Genomic DNA, 20,383 nt, shown 5'->3' on the forward strand with positions numbered 1-20,383 from the left:
TTTGGAAGAATTCGAACTGGCAAGAAGACAAAGAGCGTACATGAAAAACAAAATCAGGAAGAATGTGGGAGATACCCGAGGATAATTGGATTTTGAATTCAAGTGTTGGTTTCCCAGAGGGAAACCTAATTCACTAACTAAATCTGTTTCTGTATTTACTTAAACTATACTTCCTTCACTAAATGATTTGTAGAAACTGTGGAGGATGATGACTGACCTACCACAGGGACCTTTCAACAACAGAGCCTCTTGTTCTTGACAGAAATTGATTCTCTTACATGGGCTGGCCCTTCCATGCCTGCTATGCTGTGCCCTCTAAAGGCGGGGGACAGAAGAGCCTCAGAAACCAGGTTTGTAGGAGGCTTTAATTCTGAGGCGAGAAGGTGAAGTTCTCTTGCTGCCTCAGTTAGTCTTTTTTTTTTTTTTCTTCTAAAACTGTTTTCATTCTGTGGTAACCCAAGGTCAATTCCTTTTGCAAAAGGAAAGGGTTTTGTTACCCTTTTACCATAGAACAGCACAAGGTGAAGTAAAGGTAAAATTCTGATTACATTTGTTTTCTTGTGTAGCAGAGCTAGTCAAGAACCACTAAATTCCAAGATACACATCCAGGGATGATTTAAAAGTGGAAACAACACCAGCAGCTAGATAAATGTATTTATACTATACCTAAATACCTGAATTTAAGTGAGTGTTTTAAGGGTTGGTACATCCTCTCCCGATGTGGTCATCACATATCTGTCAAGGAAACTGAAGAGATTTTTTTTGAACTTTTATCTTGTGCTTAGATTTTCAGAGATTTTATCCACCAAACACTGACTAACTCATTAGGAAATAATTTGTTTTTCTGTCTTCTCACTGGATCTACGTACATCTGCCATAAGATACATAGATATTTAATGAGATGACCGAGTTTTAACTTGCTTGAGCCAGATAGATGTGAATATGTGATTCCTTCGGATTTTCTGAGATGTTGAAAATGACCTCCATGCCACCTTCTGCCATCGTGGTATCTCCTTGGGAAGTCTTGTTTCTGAGACCCCCTAATCCAGCCTCCCTGCCCCTTTCCCTCCCAGTTCAGGGGTCCTCTCTGGAATAGTCCAGCAAGAAGGTCATCCAGTTTGAAAAGGTCATCAGGCTTGAGTAACATTCCAGTGGGAGAGAAAGGGCATTTTTATCCTGGGTAACCTGCACAGGGGTCTGAGTGCAAGGTCTGAAGACTCCAGGAGGCTATCTGCTTTCACACTGATTTCCTCCATGTCTGTGCTCTCTCTAAGGCAGGACTGGGAGAGTTGGGCTAGGCTTCACTTTTGTTAAATGTGGCTACTCTGCCTTCTTGGGTTACTTCCCTGGCATTTGGAGCTGGGTTCCATGGCAGTTTATTAAGGCCTTCAGCCTCTGGTGGCTCAGAAAGTAAAGAATCTGCCCACAATGCAAGAGACGTGGGTTCGATCCCTGGGTTGGGAAGATCCCCTTGGAGAAGGGACTGGCCACCCACTCCAGGACTCTTGCCTGGAAAATCCCACGGACAGAGGAGCCTGAAGGGCTCCAGTCCATGGGGTCGCAGAGAGTCAGACATGACTGAGTGACGTTTTCACTTTTCACTTTCACGGTGCCGCCAGCCGTCCTAGGGGTTAATGTGCTATTGGTGGCCTCACCCCTTTGACTCTGGTGATGTAGGATCCTGCCCTCTAAGCCAGGACACCTGTTTGGTGTCTGATGCATACATGGCAGTGAGCCCACAGCGGCCCACCCTCAGGAGCGACAGGGACCCGGCTCCTCTCACTGTCCCATCGTTCTTTGGAGAATTCTTTCTAACAGCAAGGGTGAGAATTCCCCTTTTCCTTGCTTGCGCAATAGAGTCATGACTTAAACCAGGAAATAATAAAGTCACAGACTTGTTACAAGTGATTATGCAACTTTTGTCATTAAAGAAATGATTCACCAAGGCAAACCAAGCATTTGTTAATTGCGGCATAAATTGATTCTTGTTTTCAAGTCAAATGCACTGGCGAACGTTTCCCTGAAGGAAGGCAGGTGATCTGGCCCAGAGTGGCCCTGTCGCAGTTGGAGCTTACCCGGGACCAGGCCTGGGAGCTGGCTCTGCCAAGCTGGCAGCCGAGTGGAGTGGCCAGCGGCCATCTGGACCCCCTCCCCATCGGCCCCTGGGTGCTTGGAAGGCGCTGCCTATCTTCCTGGCCGCCCTCCAGCCTTCTGGCAGGAGAGGCCTGGCCGCCCCTTCAGAGGGCCCCAGGCCCTGCCCCCCAGGACTGAAGACAAGCCTGGCCTCATCTCCCCACTGGGAGCTCAGCCAACCCAGCTGTTTCCCGCAGCCCCTCCCTGATCACCCACCTCTGCCCAGCCAGTTTCTCACAAGACAAGCCCCTTGCTCCCAGACAGTGTTGCTCCAGGATTCTGTCTCTGGCTGGTGGGGGGCCAGGACCTGCTTCTTCCTGCCATCTCCCTGAGGGCTGACGTTCCTGTGGCCCCCCCAGTCTCCCCGACACCCTCCTTTGTTATTCTCAGAGCAGCCTTTGTCTGCAGACTGGCTCTCTAGACAGGGAAGCCAGCAGAGGAAACTGTCTCATGCACCCTGATGCCTCTGAGCAAACCAATGTGGGCACCTTCACTTAGACCACAGAGGTGTGACTTCTAGCTGCTCAAGCCCTCCCACTCCCCAGGTAAGGGGAAGAGCTGGCCGAGGTGGTAAGAGGGAGCTGAGTGCGTGCATTCACCCACCCATCTGGGGCTCCTAGAAATGACTCAATAAATGTTTGCTGAATAAGTGAAGTAATGGGTGGATTAGAGGCCCACAGGAGGGGATTTCCATGCAGGATGATACATAAACAAGGCGCATGTGTGGGAATGTGTTTTAAGTAAGAACAAACATGAACCACTTTTGCCCTTGTTTATAAGGCTGTGCTGGAGATTCTGAAGCCTGAGATCAGTTGGCCTTATCTGCTTAAAAGATCCAGTATTTATAAATAGGTGGTGGGGTGGAATCCAAACAGGATTCCTCCCCCAGGGCACATTTGTGACATCTTGAGAAACCTACGGGTTTCTCCTCGGTCAGTGTCACCACATTGAATGCAGGAGGACTAAAGGACAGTGTGGTTCTTGATACTTCTTCTTACCCCTCATTTAACACACAAAAAAAGCCCCAGAGAACCGTACTGGCCCCATAAAACCAAAGTCCCTGGAGCATTTACTATTGACCCTTCACAGATCCCATCACAAGCATTGTCTCGGGCCTCCTCATCTCACCAGTGAGGAGGGTTATCCTCATTTCACAGGTGAGAGAATGGAACCACACAGGTACGCATGGCTAGAAAGTGGGAGAGGCTGCCCCCTCCCTGGCAGGTCTGGCGTCAAGGCCTGCGCTTCTTACCTCCAGGACAAGGGCACTGTGAATTGGAGCACCGCTTTGCGCCTCTGGTTTCTCTTCTGTAAAATGCAGGCAAGTTTTCTCAAATTTTCTAACTAAAGTTGCTCAAGCAACAGAGGATCATGAGAGACCCTGCAGGTCTAGGGCAGTCCAGAGTGGCAGCCACAGGCAGCAATGTCTCCAGAGTTTTAAGAAAATCAAAGTTTTAGTTTTATTTCACAACGCATTTTTTTGTTGTTTTATTCTGGTAAACACCGATGACATAAAATTTACCATCTTAATTTTTTTTTGGGGGGGGGGGGGGGCCGAACTGCATGGCTTATAGGATCTCAGTTCCCTAACCAGAGATTGAACCCGGCCCACAGCAATGAAAGCCCAAGAATCCTAACTACTAGGCCACCAGGGAATGCCTTTCATCTTTTCTTAAAAAAATATTTGTTTGGCTGTGCTGGGTGTTAGTTGCAGCGATCAAACTCTTCATTGCAGTATGTGGGATCTAGTTCTCTGCCCAGGAGTTGAATTCAAGCCCCCTGCAAGTCCCTTCATCATTTGTTAAGGTATTATTCAGTGGTATTTATATTCAAAATGTTGTGCAACCATCACCACCATCCATCTCCAGGACTCTTCATCTTGCTAAACTGAAACTGTATCCGTTAAGCACTAACTCCCCATACCTCCCCCACTCCTGCCCCCAGCCTCTGGTGACCACCTGTCTCCATGAATAGCTTTCTCTGTGTGCAGGCTCAGTCGCTTCAGTTGTGTCTGACTCTTTGCAACCCCTATGGACTGTAGCCCTCCAGGCTCCTCTGTCCATTGGATTCTCCAGGCAAGAATACTGGAGTGGGTCGTCATGCCCTCCTCCAGGGAAATCTTCCTGACCCAGGGATGGAACCCGCGTCTTAAGTCTCCTGCATTGGCAGGCTGCTTCTTTACCACTAGCGCCACCTGGGAAGTTGCCTTCTCTAGGTAACTCATGGAAGTGAAATCACACGATGTTTATCTTTTTGTTTCTGGCTTATTTCACTTAGCATCATATTCTCAAGCTTAATCCACATTGTATGTCTGTGTGCTTGTTTTAATACAGAAGTAACCACACCACCCCTTATCTTTAAATAGCATTATACTCTGAAAGAGGAGTCCAAGGTAAAGGGTCTGAAATGTACTGGTTAGAGAAGCACAGCAAGAAGATAAAAGTTAGTACTTTCCCCTCGATGAGTTGAGTGTTGGAAAGGCTGTTTCTGAATTGCAGGGCGCTGGTTCTCTAACTTTGGCACGAGGCACAGACATCACTCAGTTTCTGGGTGAGAATCATCCAAACACAGCAGCTGAAGCAGCAGAGGAGGTAAGTGCCCTGGGAGAGAAGTGGAGAGTGACCACGGGGAGAGGATTGCAGGAGTCTCAGCCGCTGGCCTCTGGGGGGTCCCAACCCAGGACCACCCCCCCCCCCCCCCAGCAGCCCACAGGGACAGCAGGCACGGAGCAGGGGACGCCCAGCCCACGTCAGGACCACACCCAGAGAATGACACCTCGCCCTCTCTGCAGCGACTGAGGCACCGAGGCCACCCTGCTCAGCCACGAGACGCCAGCTGTGCTCGAGGCCAGGCCACCCCTAAGAGGCTGGAGGGACCCTCCAGGCCTGTGCTCTGGGGCTGGCCCCACACCACACCCCACGTTGGCCTTTTTAGGGGCCTGGGCTGAAGCCCCTCTCCCTCAGGTAGCAGACAGTGGACAAGAGGGTCTCCTCACACCAGCTCCCTGCATGTCTCCAGAAGCTCAGGCAAGTGGCTTCTCCAGAGGAGACTGTAGCCCAGATTCTTGCAGTGTGCAGGTGTGTGTGTGTGCGTGTGTGTGAGATATGTCCATGTGGAAGGAAGAGGATGAGATCTTGAGAACAGAGCTGCTGAATGGGAGCCAATCAGGACAAATTTTCTGGAAAACTTCTCGTCCTGCTTTTTGTTGCTCTTGGGGCTCTTCCACCCCGGGCAGCGTCCTGCCCACACCCTGGGGTCTTCACAAGGCCTCAACCTCCTCCTGGGTTCCTATCCCAGGACCTGGATTCAGGCCTCAGGGCACGGAAGGACATCCCAGGAATTCGGTTGTCTCTGGATGGCCCTTGTGTCAGTGAAAGGGTCAGGGAAGCAGTATTTCTGTCCCTGCTCTGAGGATATAACTCCCTTCCAAGGCCAGGCGGTGTATGACAGCCCCCGTCAGCCACAGTAAGCATTGCCCGTCTCACTCCCATGGACCAGGGTGGGGTGGGGTTGGGGGGCGGAGTGGGTGCAGACTGGCACTTGAGGGTTTGAACATTCTCCTTCCCACCCCCCAACTTTGAATGACTCTATCAAGGGAAATGGATACATGTGTTGGAGGGTGGGGAGAAGAGAGACAGAAAAACCCTCAAATGTGAAGTGTTCTTTTCTCCTTTCGGATTCCTGGTGGGCTGTAGCATAGGTTGTGTTGTGGTTTGTTTTGGCTGTGATGGGTCTTCACTGCTGAGTGTGGGCTTTCTCTAGTCATAGTGAGCAGGGGTGACTCTCTAGTTGCAGGGCACAGGCTTCTCACTGTGCCGGCTTCTCTCGTGGCTTGCGGGCTCTAGAGGGCTCGGGCTTCAGGAGTTGTGGTGCACAGGCTGAGTTGCCCTGTGGCATCTGGGATCTTCCTGGACCAGGGATCAAACCCATGTTTCTTGCATTGGCAGTCAGATTTTTAACCACTGGACCCCCAGGGAAGTCTGGTTGTGACATTCATAGTAGAAATATTTGAATATTCAGGTTGTAAGATTTGTTTTATTCTAAGGTAACACACAGGGTAGAAGGCAGTGCCCTGCTAGAAGGACAGGCTTCCCTTGTGGCTCAGCTGGTTAAGAATCCTCCCGCAACGTGGGAGACCTGGGTTTGATCCCTGGGTTGGGAAGATCCCCTGGAGAAGGGAAAGGCTGCCCACTTCAGTATTCTGGCCTGGAGAATTCCATGGACCCTATAGTCCATGGGGTCCCAAAGAGTTGGGCACGACTGACTTTCACTTTCACTGGAAGGTAAAGTCCCCAAGGGCAGGACAGTCTGTGTGTTGGCGCCCATGGCTGGGGAGAGTTGACAGTGCAACCCTATGTTTAGTGACACTGCCTCAGTAGCTTGAAAAGAGCCATGGGGTGTTTACGCCATGGAAACTGATCAGTGCTACAAAGCAGTGCTTTCTGTCCTCCAGGGAGCTGGTTGTTAAATGTTTATCACCACTAGATGTTTATTCTCCCCAGCTTCCAGCAGAGTAGGCACTCAGGTATTCAAGGAATGAGTAAATTAATAAACCACCATCCAAAAGAGCAGAAAGGAGAGAAGTAGTGTTCTCTACGTTCAGGTTAGCCGAGTGCTGGTGCCACATTTCTTCTCTGGGGTAACCCAGCGCCTGAAATGCCATCTGGGGGACCTGCCAAGTCTTGTTTCCCAGGTCCTGGAGGTCGGGGCGCCAGCATGCTCCTGTTGGGGCTAGAGTCTGCAAGGGCCATTTGGGGCTTTTTTCTGGGAGCAACGAGGGTCCGTGTTGCCTAAAAGTGGTGGTGGCAGCAGTCAAGTATCCAGCGGGATGTCCTAACCAGCACTGGTCCTGGGCCATGATCTGTGACCACTTCTGTGATTCCAACCCATTTCTGTGCTGATTTTCCAGCTTCTTGTCAAGTCTATGAGCTCCCAGTATCTTTCCTCTGACGAACTTTTCTCAGTTAGCTATGTCCTTTTCTGTGGTTTGTAACCAAGAGGCCTACGTGTCAGGTCAGGTTAGATGCACAAGAGATCTACTGGGGGGAAATGCAGCAAAGATAAACAGAAGGGATCCAGGGCAAAGAGAGCCTTCAGAGAGTGGTGTAGACCTGAGGTGTGGCAGCAGGAGGTTGTCAGTCAACCATGTTTCCTGCACCACTCTCTGGAGGAGCACTACGGAGCCCTGGTGCAGGGTCCAAAGAGGAAAAACACAGACCCCTGCCCTTGCAAAGTTCACAACTTAGAGGGAGGAGGAGAGACAAATGTGTCACTGCAGTGGTTCACAGCGCTTAGGAGAACCCTGCATCATGGGAGTGCAGGTGGGTGGAAGGAAAGCTTCCTGGAGGAGGTGCATTGCAGGAGCTCTTGGGGTTTTGCCATCTCCCTCCTCTCCAGCTTTCCATCCCAACCCAGCCTCACAGAGAGGTCTGGCCACTCATTTCTTGGCTGTGTCCCTGGATCTGCAATCTACAAGGATGATCAAGATGTCGGGAATTCGGGATAGAGGTGGAGGGAGCGAGCACGGGACAGAAGGAACTCACTCTTATTGAGCACCTAGTAGCGGCTTTATAGAAGCCAGTGACTTTTCTTCTCCACCACCCTCGACGTGAGCTCAAGTGAGCAATTGAGACTTAAGGAGGTGACATGACTTGCCTGAGTTCACACACAGTGAGAAGCAGACAGGCTCCCAGCCCAGCTGTCTGCCTCTCAGGGCGGTGCTCCTTCTGCCACCCCAGGCTGCAGCCACAGAGGGTGAGACAGGACCAGGGCGGAGGGGGGTTTACTAGGGGAGAGGCCTTACACTTTTTTCCTGGAAAAAAAATCTTCTTTCTAAACCACCACATTTTTGTGCATACCGTTCTTTTTATTGAACAAGGACTGTGTGTTGGGAATTCCCTGGTGGTCCAGTGGCTAAGACTCTGCGCTCCTGATGCAGGGGGGCTGGGTTCGATCCCTGGTCAGGGAACTAGATCCCACATGCCACAAGTAAGACTCTATGCAGTCAAATGAATAAAAATAAATGTTAAAAATAAATAAATAAATAAAACCAAGCTCTCTTAAAAAAAAAAAAAAAGGACTGTGTGTGCTGGGCCCTGTGGTCACCAAGTCCCTCAGGTGGTGGGACTCAAGCCTTAAAGGCAAGTGCCTGCCCTAACCAGGAACGGCTAGAGCCCGGCTGGTGGGTCCAGGGACCTGCCTGTCCAGCCTCTGGGTCTCATTTGCAGCTGAGGTGTGGGGTAAGAAACCTGGGCCTCTGAGCAGAAGGGATCAGAGAGGAAACGCATAAACAGCTCAGGAAGGTGCTTTGGCCGCCCACCCCCCACAGGAAGAGAAGCAGCTGCCTCCCTCTTAACAGGGACCTTTGACCAAGCTCAGAAAATTCCTGGCTGAGGCAGGCAGGGAGTGGGGCTTTTTGAATGGGAGAAACGATTTTTCCTTTTCTAGAGAGGTTTGGGGTAATCCCACTTCCTTTTCTCTGCCAAGCTTTATCTTTGTGTAAGAATTCACACACGTCCCCAGGGGGCCCCAGCTGCACAGCGGCTGCATCTCCTCTCTTCAGGATAGGTAAGTAATGGGCCAAATTTCACATGCTTAGGTTTTACTAAGCATTTTGTCTGAGCATCCGTGATGGTCCAAGGAGATGAGTTGCCGGAGCTGCAGGTCTGAAGAGGGGGTAAGCTCCCTGCTCCTCAGAAGGCCAGGAGGGGAAATGCCCAACAGCTGGGTTAGGAAAGGGGCTGCAGGCAGAAGAGGATGAGGGAAAAGGAGCCAGCCTCGTGATCACCCCACCTCTGACATGTCCCAGGATCAGGGCTAGTTTTCTGAGGATAGATGATTTCCAGTTTCCAAGACAGAAATGACAGACAAGACAGAGTGCCTTGGTTAAGAAAAAGAAAGACAAGTAGGAAGGAAAATTAGCTCCTACTTGATCCCAACGAGTGCTGTGAACACAGGTGACAGGGACGCAGGCTCTACCGTCAGGGACCTCAGAGCTGACCGGGAGACTCCGAGCCGGGCAGGGTGTTGCATTGCACCAGAGAACTGCAGCAGACAGAGGTGGAGATTGAGGAAGCAGGGGCCACCAGCTGCCTGGGGTGGTGTTGGGAGGCTTCTAGAGAGGATGGTGTTGGGCAGATCTTGGATGAGTAGGAGTTTGCCTGGTCAGAGGGGGTTTCCCGAGGGCATTGTAGGCAGTGGGAAATGGTCGTGAGGATGCATAGAATTCAGGGGGAGAAGACAGGCGGCTGCACACAGGGTTGTGTTGTAAGGCGGGTGCGGAGGAAGGATGGCACACACCGGGAAGACTCGGGTACAGAGGAAATGGGACTGGTGCCAGCAGCAAATATGAAGGGCAAACCCTCGGCACAGACCCGAAGGACGGAGGCCCTGGGCATCGCAGGTCACCGGGGATGGATGACAGCAGAGCTGGATGAGGGGGAGATGGGCGGGGAGGAAGCCCGCCAGCGGCGAAGAGAGAAAGCCTAGCCTCCGCCGGCGTTCCAGGCGACCGGGCCTACCTCCCAGACTGGGGCTGGGCGGGCACCGACGGAGCGGCCCCGCCGGTCCCGCGCGCTAGAGGCTCCTGGAGACAGGTAGGAGGCGGAGGAACAGGACCCGTGGGCCCGGGGCGGCTCACCTCCAGGCTGCTGCAGGAATTTGCCCGCCCCCCACCCCCAACCCGGCTGCCGGGGAGAGCAGTGTCGGAGGAAGTGGGGGTCCTGGGAGGAGACCTGCCTCCGGCTCGTCGCTGGGGCGGAGCCCGCTCCGCGCCGCGGCCCTCGCGCCGGGATAGGGGACATCGTGAGCGAAAAGGAAGCCTCAGAGGGCAGAGCGCCGGGCTGAAACAGACGCAACCCCGGGCGGCCCACGCCAACCCTCCGGCCCCCTCTGCGCTTCCCTCCGTCGGGTGCCGTTCCGGAGCTCAGAGTCCCGGAGACCGCGCGCCCCCTTCCCTGGTGCTGCCGCGGCTGTGGGCCTGGAGCGCCCGAGCCGGGTGCCGCCCCTCTCCGCCTCGGGGGCTGCAGCGGGCCCGTTCCCCCGCGAGGCGGGCGCAGGGGACATCCTCGCGTGGAGACCGGGAAGGGCGCGCGGGGACCCGACGTCCGGTGCGAGGCCTCAGACCACTCGGCGCACGTCCGCCGCTCCCAGTAGCAATTCCTTAAGTTCTTTTCTGCTGTTCTCCCTGCTGTCTCTCCTTTAGCTGCGTTCGTCCCCGCCCGGCGAAGGCAGTCTCTACTTCAGATAAGCAGCATCTTCGTCGTTAGCCCTAGCACGCGGCTTCCCAGGCACCCCGGCTTCCCCTCGTGCGCGCGGCTCTTCCACGAGGGGTCGCAGAGCCCAGGCGGGGCCTCCACCCCTCACACCGCCAGCCCCGGGAACCCCTGGTTTGCAGTGAAAATGATGCCTACATGAATCACTCTTGGTACTAAATTAACGCAGTATAGATGTGCCAGGTTATATTTGGCTGAACTTGGCTTAGTACGCTCTATTTTATTCTTGTAAACTGAAGTCATTTTATGCTTAAGGAAAATTAAAGAGAACCATGGTGGAGTTACAGATTTTAAAACTTAAGCATACAAGTCAGTACTTGCTTAATGTTTGGTACTGAAAGGGGCACATTGAGGATGTCATTTTCTAGCACGGTGACATGTACACACCTGCACACATACTGCGCACACGCACCAGACTGCACTCGCACACGCCAAATCACACAGGCATTTTGTACACACACCCACCCCCACCCACGGGCGTAGGGAGCCTGCTTGTGGAGCTTCTCCGGAGCAGAGAAATGCTGCCTTGGGTTTAAAGTAAGATACAATCAACATATTCAAAGCTTTTAAGCTAAGTTTTTAAAGTACCTGCAGAGACTTTTTAAAAAGTCTTTACGAGTTTTTAAACAAGTGATGTAATGGCTTTTAAAAAAGGATCTCTTGCTAAATGAAAACAGTGAGTCTGAATGCTTTGATTCTGAACTCCTGTCTTTTAACCACTGCTCTTGAATTGCTCTTTCTTCCCTCTGAAACCCTGAAACAGGTTACTCTTGAACTTTTAGAAGCCAGTTGTAGACGGGCCTGCCCTCCCTCACTGTATAAGTCCCTCCACTGCGACCCACAGCGTCCCCTCCAGTCCCTCTGCGGGTGTGCGGGTCACCAATGGGAGAGGACGGGCCGCCACCTCCGCGCTGGCCCGGGAGCCGGCGGGGAGCGCGGGGCTCGGATGGGTGGGGCGGCGCCTCCTCCCGCCCCGCCCGCTCCAATCCCCGCCTCTCCCGCAGGCCAGACCGAGATGCGGCTGCTGCTGCTGCTGCCCCTGCTGCTGGCCCCAGCGCCCGGGTCCTCGGTGAGTGCGACCCTTCCTCCCGCCCCCAACCCTGCCGAGGGTCGTCGCGGGTCGGAGCCCCCTATGGCTGGAGCCAGTGGCCGCGGCGCCGTCCCCAAGAGAAGGCCACTGTCTGGATGGTGGGGCGGGAAGAGAACCCTCGGCCTGAGCGCCTTCAAAGACGGGTGGGACCTTGCAACCTCTGGTGCCCAGAACTTCCCGTTGGGCTTTAGGGAACAGTTCTCAGAATTGGCAACTTCCCAGCAGCTCCACCCCTCCTTCAGAAGGTTCTGGGCGTGCTTCTAATGCTGCGGAGGTCCAGAGGGGTGGTCTATCACGGTGGAAGGAAGAGGGGTCCTTGCTGGCACCAGCTAAGGAGCAAGGCCAAATGGCCATCCCACCAGACGTCTGCCACTTGCCTATTGACCAAACTCTGCTGCCTCTCAGTGGGGGCTGTTTGGACCTAGAGATTTGGTCTGCCAGGCCCCTTCTCCACTGCCACTGGGGCATCTAGATGCCCCTGGAGCATCTAGAGCAGGGCTGTTCAATAGAACCTTCTGAGATGATGGAAATGCTCTGCATCTGTGCTGTCCAAAAAAAGAGCCACTGGGTTCATGTGGTTACTGAGCACGTGACATGTGGTCAGTACAATGGAGGAACTGAATCTTATTTGATTTTTAAAATTATTTTTAACTGGGCTGAGCCTGTTGCTACGTGCGTGCTGCTCTCTACTTGCGATGCGTGAGCTTCTCATTGCGTTGGCTTCTCGCATTGCTGAGCGCGGGCTCCAGGGCGCACAGGCTTCCGAAGCTGTGGCACTCGGGCTTAGTTGTGGCATATGGAATCTTCCCAGACCAGGGAGCGAGACAATGTCCCCTGTGTTGGGCAGGCAGATCCTTAACCACTGGACCACCAGGGAAGCCCTTATTTGATTTTAATGAACATGAATTTAAACAGCCTCATGTGGTTAGCAGCTACCGCATTAGTGGAAATTCAGAGTGGATACAGGAAGGCAGCTGGTGATCACAGTAACTGTTTCATTACCAGGGGCCTGAGGGACAAGGCTCCCTGGAGAACCTACCTGGTCCAAGGAGGTACAGGGGATCTTCTAGATCGCAGGCCCCACCTTGGGGGAGGGGACCGTGTGCTGAGCTGGGCTTGTTCCTGGAGCTGCTCCTGCTCGGCTTCTCCTGCGTTGACAGGATGGAGGGCACAGATTCCGTCCGCCCCTAGAGAGGGCTCCATGGGGGAAGACTCACAGCCCTGCCTCCTGAGCCCCGCAGGAGGACCCCTGAGAAAGGACCCACACTGTTCACTGCTTGGGGAGAGGGCAGGGTGATGCCATCTCTGTGGAAATGTGAGTGAAGACTGAGAAGTCCTCCTCCAACCAGGGGGCAGGCAGGGGTGGGAGTCAGCAGTGGGCAGTGGGCAGTGGGTTTGGCGTGGGCCTCAGTCAGAGCAGAGAGTGGGCTAGAGCCCCCTTCGTCATGTCCCCTTCACCACCTTCTGGCGGCCCCAGGTCACCTCTGCTATGCCGGGGTCCTTGTTTCCTCAGCCACACCCTGAGGTCCTCGCCACAGGCTTCCTCCTCGGGCCTGGCTGCACTGAGGTCTCGGTTCAGGGGGCGAGGGGGGCATGGTGAGTGTCAGGACACCAGGATGAAACTCAGAACCACCTCCAGCAGCTGTGTGACGCTTAGCAATCATCAGATCTTAGATTCCTTTAAATTGGAGAGTAATGACGCCCACGCACAGGTTGCATGCAGGTGAAATGAGGGATCCGAAGTAACCTGGGGCCTGTTAGGTGCTTTCTCCCTTAGAAACACCTGGGTCCGTGGGGCTGGGACCCCTCCTTACCCGCTGCACTGTCTGGGGGAGGGTGTGGCCCAGACTGGTTCTAGCTGGGGGTGGGACTGCCCCATGGCCCAGGCTGGTTCTAGCCGGTGAAATACCTACTCCCCCATAGCCCAACCTGGTCGTAACTGGGGGTGGGATGCCCTCCTCCCTGTAGCCCAGGCTGTTTGTAGCTGGGGGTGAGACCCACCTCCCCTCCATAGCCCAGGCTGGTTGTAACTGGGGGCAGGACCCCCCCCCAAGACCCAGGCTGATTCTAGCTGTGGCGGAACCCCCTCTCCACCATCCCCAAGCCTTCACGGGATCATTCTCAGTGCTGACCAGGATCAGCTGGAGCAGAATGAATAGTCAGTTAAGAAGGACTGACACATCACGCCTCTCGCTGCCCCTACCCCAGGGTGGTCAGGGGAGGCTTCACAGGGGTCTTCCATTCTCCTTGCCTCCGCTCTGTTTCCACTCCCACCCCAGCACGTTGGGCAGGTGATCCCCCGGGAACAGTGCGGCAGGAAGGGGGGCTCCTGAGTTGCCCAGGTGGGGGTTGGAGGAGGAGCTGGTGGGGCGTGGAGGGCGGCAGGAGGCAGGTGAGGACAGGCCCAAGTGAGGGTGGACCGGACCAGCTTATTCTGGCTTCACACCATCATGCCGCTCATGGTTCAGGTAATTACAGAGAAACGCGATGTGTCTGTGCTGCTCCTGGCTGAATGCGCTTCCCTTTGCCAGACAGACTACAGGACCGGGCCTGGCTCTCGGATGCCTGCCTCTCTCTGTCCTGACCGCTCTGGATGGCAGGGCGCCCCTTGTTGCCTGTGCACACCCGCGGGCCCAACCCGGGGGCAAAGAAGGGTGGATGGGGGGACTCAGGTCTCCTGCTTCAGGAGTGAGCCTGCCATCCAAGCAGGCCTTGGTCAGAGGTAGTTAGTAGCTAGGACGAGGCCGGCAGGATAAGAAAGCGGCAGTTCCCATGGACCGCTTCCAGAATTCTTATGTTGTAGTGATGAGTCTTCTCTCTTGGCTCAGATGGTAAAGAATCTGCCTCCAACGCATGAGACTTGGGTTTGATCCCTGGGTTGGGAGGATTCCCTGGAAAATGGAATGGCTTTCCATTCCAGTATTCTTGTCTGGAGAATCCCATGGACAGAGGAGCCTGGCAGGCTACAGTCCACGGGGTCGTGCTGAGTCGGACAGGACTGAGCGACCAACACTTTCACTTTTTACAGCAATAAGTCTGGGGGGAGGTTCTTATCATCCCTGGAAAGTCACCCTCTACCCCCGACACTCAATACCTTCCCCTTTAAAATAGGAACTGATCAAGTAAATTTCAGTTTAAATTTCACAGAACACTTTTATATCCCGGTTTTTAGAAGCTCGGAGATCTGGCCCACTTAGAAGTGAAGGGTAAATGATTGGAAGAGTGAAAGCTCAGACTTTGATCTGGTTGGCCCTTCCTTCTTGGTTTTGTATGTGGTTCAGCAAACGTGTATGAGTTGTTCTGATTCAGGGTTCATGGTTTTATTATAAACCAAGGATAACTAGATGTTTGGCACCGGGGCGCTAGAAGAGCGCTGGGCGTAGTCTGCGTGTGTGCAAACCTCCATTCTCACCTGAGATCCTGGGTCGTGGCGGGAGGCTCACTATGTGAGGAACAGTTTGCTTTTCCGCATGAGAACCTGAGTTCTTTCTAGGGAAAATGGCAGGGATTTTTTCCTCTAGAGATTATTATGTTGTGATGCCCTAAAATAAAGTCCCCTTCAAACAAACAGGGCATATTTCCAATCCACGTTTTGCCTCCCAGCAAGAAAGCAAGTCTAACACCCGTCCATCCTCAGGCCTCATCCAGTGTCCTCCTTGGTTCCCCAGGTGAGGTTGGTGGGAACCTGGTACAAGAGCAGAGGCCTGGAGTGCAGCCAGCCTGCCTTTGTGTCCACTTGTCCCTGGAGGCTCCCTCTCTTTCTGCATCTCTCTTCCATGCACCGGGACGGTCAGGTTGTTCTGTGGAGTAAATGAGAGAATATATGTGTAGCATGTGGACTTCTGAAGTCAGCTGCAGGGTACTAGATCCTTCTGGCGGGAACCTGTATCCATTAGGATTATTTTCCTGTTAGAGTCCCAAATGACAGTCCTTCAACAAAAAAAGACCCGATTCCTCTCTCTCATAAACACGCATGGTCAGAAATCTAGGGATGTTCTGTCTCACCAAGTGCTCCAGGATTCTTGTACCTTTGCTTCAGTGTTTGAAACTTCTGTTCCTAAATTACCACATAGTTTCGAAGGCTGCTTCAATTCCAGCTGCTCCAAATCCATCTGATTTCCAACCAGCAGGAAGGAGTATAGGAGGACTAAGAAAAAGGACAAATGAACACGCAAGCTATCTCTTAAGGAGATTACAGGCACACTGTTTTATTATGCTTTGCACCTACTGCTTTTTTTTAAACAAATTGCTATGTTGAGAAAGTCTATCAATGTCATTTTTCCAACAGCATTTACTCACTTTGTCACATTTTTTAAATTCTCAAAATATTTAAACTTTTCAATCATTATGTTTGTTATGGTGATGTTTGATTAATGATCTCTGATGTTACCACTGCAAAAAGATTATGACTTGCTGAAAGTTTGGGTGATAGCTAGCATTTGTTTAGCAATAAAGTACTTTTTAATTGAGGTACATAACATTATTTTTAATGCCATCACACACTTAATAGATTCTAGTATAGTACAAACAACTTTCACATGTACTGGGAAATCCCCAAAGCTGTATGATCTGCTTTATCACGATATTTGATCTATTCTGGTGGAACCAAGCCTACAGTATCTCTGAAATATGCCTGTACTGGAGACTGCTAGGAAAGGAAATCTTGCTCAGTCGTGTCCGACTCTTTGCGACCCCATGGACTGTATATACAATGCATGGAATTCTCCAGGCCAGAATACTGGAGTGAGTAGCCTTTCCCTTCTCCAGGGGAATCTTCCCAACCCAGGGATCAAACCCAGGTCTCCTGCATTGCGGGCGGATTCTTTACCAGCTGAGCCACAAGGAAGGCTGTTACCCAGCATCTTTCATGTACATCTCACTGACAAGAATTTAGTGACATAGCTGTGGTTGGCTGCAGGAAACCTGGGAAATGAACTTGGGTGGGAGGGCAGCCAGCTATCCAGCTAGGAGTCAAGAGTTCTCTTAATGGGAGAAGGGGAGGATGGATACTGGGGAATTCCTGGGGGACCCTGCCACAGCTTGGCAGGAAGAAATCACCACCCCATCTTAACACATATGTGCACACGATTAGATTAAGTTCTAACTAGGCCAGAGTTACAAAAACATGGCGCTGCGGGTGGACGCCATTCCCGCACATGTGGAACCCGTTCTACGTGATGACACGCTGTTCCTCCTGCGCTTTTATATCTCCTCCTGGGAGGGCATGCTCTGCTGGTCCGGGGGCTTTCATTCAAGGGCATGCTTGTAGACATCTTGGTTCTCAGATCAGACTGCCCAGCCAGGGGATGTCATGGTCAGACACGATCAGGGGAGAGCTCTCTGCCCGCGGCTTGCCCATTGTACTGGGCACATAGGGGCTGCTGGGGGAGGTGGCACTGATGGATTGGAAGGCTGGGTTGGCTCCCAGCTCCTTATGGTGAAAGCTGGCTTGTTCCACAAATGAGGATGTTGGGGTGCCTGGGGGAGCTGCACTCCTGAAGGCTCGGCTCTACAAGACACCGTCTCAGGCTCCTTGTAGGGGAGGGCGATGCTCCAAGGCCGGGGTGTCAGGGCAGCCCAGAGCACTCTTGTGGGGGCTCTGAGTGCTGAGTCCCACTGCTGAGCGTGTCCTCCTCTAGGCTCCCCAGGTGAGGCGGCAGAGTGACACCTGGGGCTCCTGGGGTAACTGGAGCCCCTGCAGCCGGACCTGTGGAGGGGGCGTCAGCTTCCGGGAGCGCCCCTGCTACACCCAGAGGTAGGAAGGCGGGGATGGGCCAGCTTGTTAAAAGGGCTGGGTGTCCTGGGCCAGTGCCAAGGCCACAAGGGCAAAACCTACCACACGACAGATTTGTTCTGGGAGCAACATTAGTGGAGAACTTGAAATCGAGTCATTTCCGCATATTGAAACTCTGATTGCAACGACAGTCTTATTTCAGGGAGCTGGTGCCATTCCTGCTTCATCCACCCCTGAGTCTCTAGCTTCTCTGGCAGTGACGGCAGGTGTAATGAATTCTTGTTGAATTAACGAATAATCTTCAAAAATTCCTAACGTGTGCGGTTTCTCTGCCGTCAGCCCCTTTGTCGAGTATAGATGTTTCTCACTCTAAGTGACTTATTAAGCTCCTGCTGTGTGCCCTGCACTCTGATGAGTACCATAGGGCGCAAAAGAAGGGGTGATGATGCTCTGCCTGTCGGAGTTAACGGTTCCTGAAAACTTTGCCCGAAGAGGCAGAGAGAAGATACTGTTCTAAGTGTCTTATCCACATTTACTCCCCTTAAATGGCAGAATAACCTTACCAAGTGGGTATATATTGCATCTTATTGTATCTCCAAGGACAGAATTTGAGTCTTCTCTGGGAATATGCTTTAAGAGGCAGAGTGGCCCCAAGTTAGCCAAGCTTTAGGCTAGTTAGCCTTCTGGGTGGGGCTTCTCCCAGGTCCCAACACAGGGCTCATTATACCTGCCTAAGGGGGTTTGTGCAGAGAAGGCAATGGCACCACACTCCAGTACTCTTGCCTGGAGAATCCCATGGACGGAGGAGCCTGGTGGGCTGCAGTCCCATGGGGTCACTAAGAGTCAGACGCGACTGAGCGACTTCACTTTCACTTTTCCCTTTCATGCATTGGAGAAGGAAATGGCAACCCACTCCAGTGTTCTTGCCTGGAGAATCCCAGGGACGGGGGAGCCTAGTGGGCTGCCGACTCTGGGGTCGCACAGAGTCGGACACGACTGAAGCCACTTAGCAGCAGCAAGGGGGTTTGTGAGCTCCCGCCTCACTGCCACCCCTCTGGCCCAGCAGTGCCCGCGGAAACTGGGGGTCGGGGGGATCTGTGGGAGGGCCCCAGGAGGGGGCTGGTGCTGGGTCGTGGGGCTTCGGCTTTTCCCAGTGCTCTCGCCCTGCAGGAGAGATGGCGGCTCCAGCTGCGTGGGTCCCACCCGAAGCCACCGCTCTTGCCGCACGGAGGTAAGGTATAGCCTCTGGGGGTGGAGGACAGCTTCCCGGACTCCCTCCTCAGCTGACATAGTGGCCTTGGGAAGCCCCCTACCCCCGCACGTGGGTGCACGGCAGCTGCTTCCTCACCCCGCCGCCTGAAATGATACCTTCGCCTCGTTAGCCCAAGGCCCCTGGAGGGGGGCTGGCCCCCGCCTCCCCGAAGCTGCGGCAGGGGGACGGTGGACCCCAATGGTGGACCCACAAGCCCCCTCCTCCCCACAGAGCTGCCCCGAGGGCGCCCGTGACTTCAGGGCGGAGCAGTGCGCGGAGTTCGACAGCCACGAGTTCCAGGGGCGGCGCTACAAGTGGCTGCCCTATTACGGGGGTAAGTGCGCGGTCCCTTGGGTGCCCCTGCTGCCCCACCCTGCGTTGTCCTGCGGTGGGCCCCTTCTTTGGGGAATCTCTTTGCTACATTGACTTTGCATTTCACAATTCCCACTACCATATTATGGTGCTCAATCGTTCAGTCCTGTCCGATTCTTTGAGACCCCATGGACTGCTCTGCCCATGAAACTTTGGAGGCAAGAATGCTGGAGTGGACTGCCATTTCCTACTTCAGGGAATCTTCCCCGACTCAGGGATCCAACCCGTGTCTCTTGCATCTCCCGCATGGCAGGCGCATTCTTTACTGCTGAGCCGTCTGGGAAGCCCTCACCATATTCTAGATGCTTGTCAAATATATTTTTAAAAAAACCTCCAGTACTCCCAGCAGGGCATAACACTGGTGACCATTTTGAGGTTTTTCCATCCTTTCCCCCTGGGTATACAATGTTTCAGGCCAAGCATTGGCCAGTTCTGTGCAGTTTTGAGCGGCCTTTTGCTTGGCCTGCTCGCTGAAGCCTTCCTCACTGGCAGGAATCTCGGGGCGGGGGTTGAGACCTGTGCCCAAGTTTGGGCAAACTGCAGGCTGGGCTGCCCCCGGGCTTGGTGTGTGGCAAGAGCTCATTTACTCAGAATCTCTGGGGCTGGAGGCCATGCTCTGGGTAACTTTGAGGAGGGTGTAGGTCATTAATTTTTAGAGTGATACAGTTCAAGAAAAACAAAAACAAAAATCACTAACATGGTGTAATAAAACTCTTTCGATGAGTCAGATGTGCTGTAGGATAATCCTTCCCAGTATGAGTTTTCACTGCTCACTGTAGATGACTCCTGGAAACTCTCTGGCACTCTCTGGATTCCAAATCGGTGAATATTTTATGTGCTGTGGGCTTGGGGAGGGGTCTTGCCTAGCGGTGGAGGCCCCAGTGGAGTAGTTTGCATTCATTGCTCCTGCTGGATCCTAAGGTGAGGGTATGTTGAAAATAATTTGCTAAGAACCGACTCATTGGAAAAGACTGATGCTGGGAAAGACTGAGGGCAGGAGAAGGGGGCGACAGAGGACCAAATGGTTGGATGGCATCACCAACTCAATGGACATGAGTTTGGGCAAACTCCAGGAGATGGTGAAGGACTGGGAAGCCTGGAGTGTTGCAGTCTGTGGTGTCACAGAGTTGGACACAACTTAGCAACTGAACAACAACAAAATATGACAGAAAAATTAGAACAGAGGAAAGTTTAAAAAGGGTTGCTGAGGAATGCCTTCTTTGTGGTGGAGGTGATTACAATCCTGTTAGCATTATTCAAATAGATAAATATAAAAAAACAAGAAAATTACCTTAACCCACCTCTTTCATAGGATCGCTGCTAGCATTTCTTTCTATCCCCTTTCACATTACTTTCTCCCTCTGTTTATGTATTTGTGATTGTTACATGGTATCACTTTGCATTCTGTTATACACATTTCACCACATTACTGGCTAGTCTTCATAATCACAGTTTTTAATAGCACAATCCACAGGTGTAATAATCTAGTGATAGTAATTAAAGAAAAAGAGTAGCTGACACTTAGGCTA

General features: G+C 52.8%; 1 protein-coding gene across 8 annotated transcripts in view; it reads left to right on the forward strand.

Moving 5' to 3' along the window:
* Positions 1–8,544: 8,544 nt before the first annotated feature.
* The window catches only part of PAPLN (papilin, proteoglycan like sulfated glycoprotein), a 37,268-nt gene continuing 25,429 nt past the window's right edge, over positions 8,545–20,383 (forward strand). For 2 of the 8 annotated variants that reach the window (XM_070469588.1, XM_070469589.1), the window contains exons 1-5: positions 8,549–8,700; positions 11,411–11,475; positions 17,136–17,251; positions 18,401–18,461; positions 18,714–18,816. In XM_070469588.1, coding sequence (XP_070325689.1) covers positions 8,553–8,700; positions 11,411–11,475; positions 17,136–17,251; positions 18,401–18,461; positions 18,714–18,816 — 493 coding nt within the window. In that variant the 5' untranslated portion in view covers positions 8,549–8,552. Of the gene's footprint in view, positions 9,729–10,217; positions 10,559–11,410; positions 11,476–17,135; positions 17,252–18,400; positions 18,462–18,713; positions 18,817–20,383 lie in introns of those variants that run through there. The other 6 variants (XM_070469596.1, XM_070469591.1, XM_070469592.1 and 3 more) reach the window with 6 other exon arrangements.

The sequence above is a fragment of the Odocoileus virginianus genome, chromosome 6 (genome assembly GCF_023699985.2).
Source record: "Odocoileus virginianus isolate 20LAN1187 ecotype Illinois chromosome 6, Ovbor_1.2, whole genome shotgun sequence".
In the NCBI taxonomy this organism is placed as follows: domain Eukaryota; kingdom Metazoa; phylum Chordata; class Mammalia; order Artiodactyla; family Cervidae; genus Odocoileus; species Odocoileus virginianus.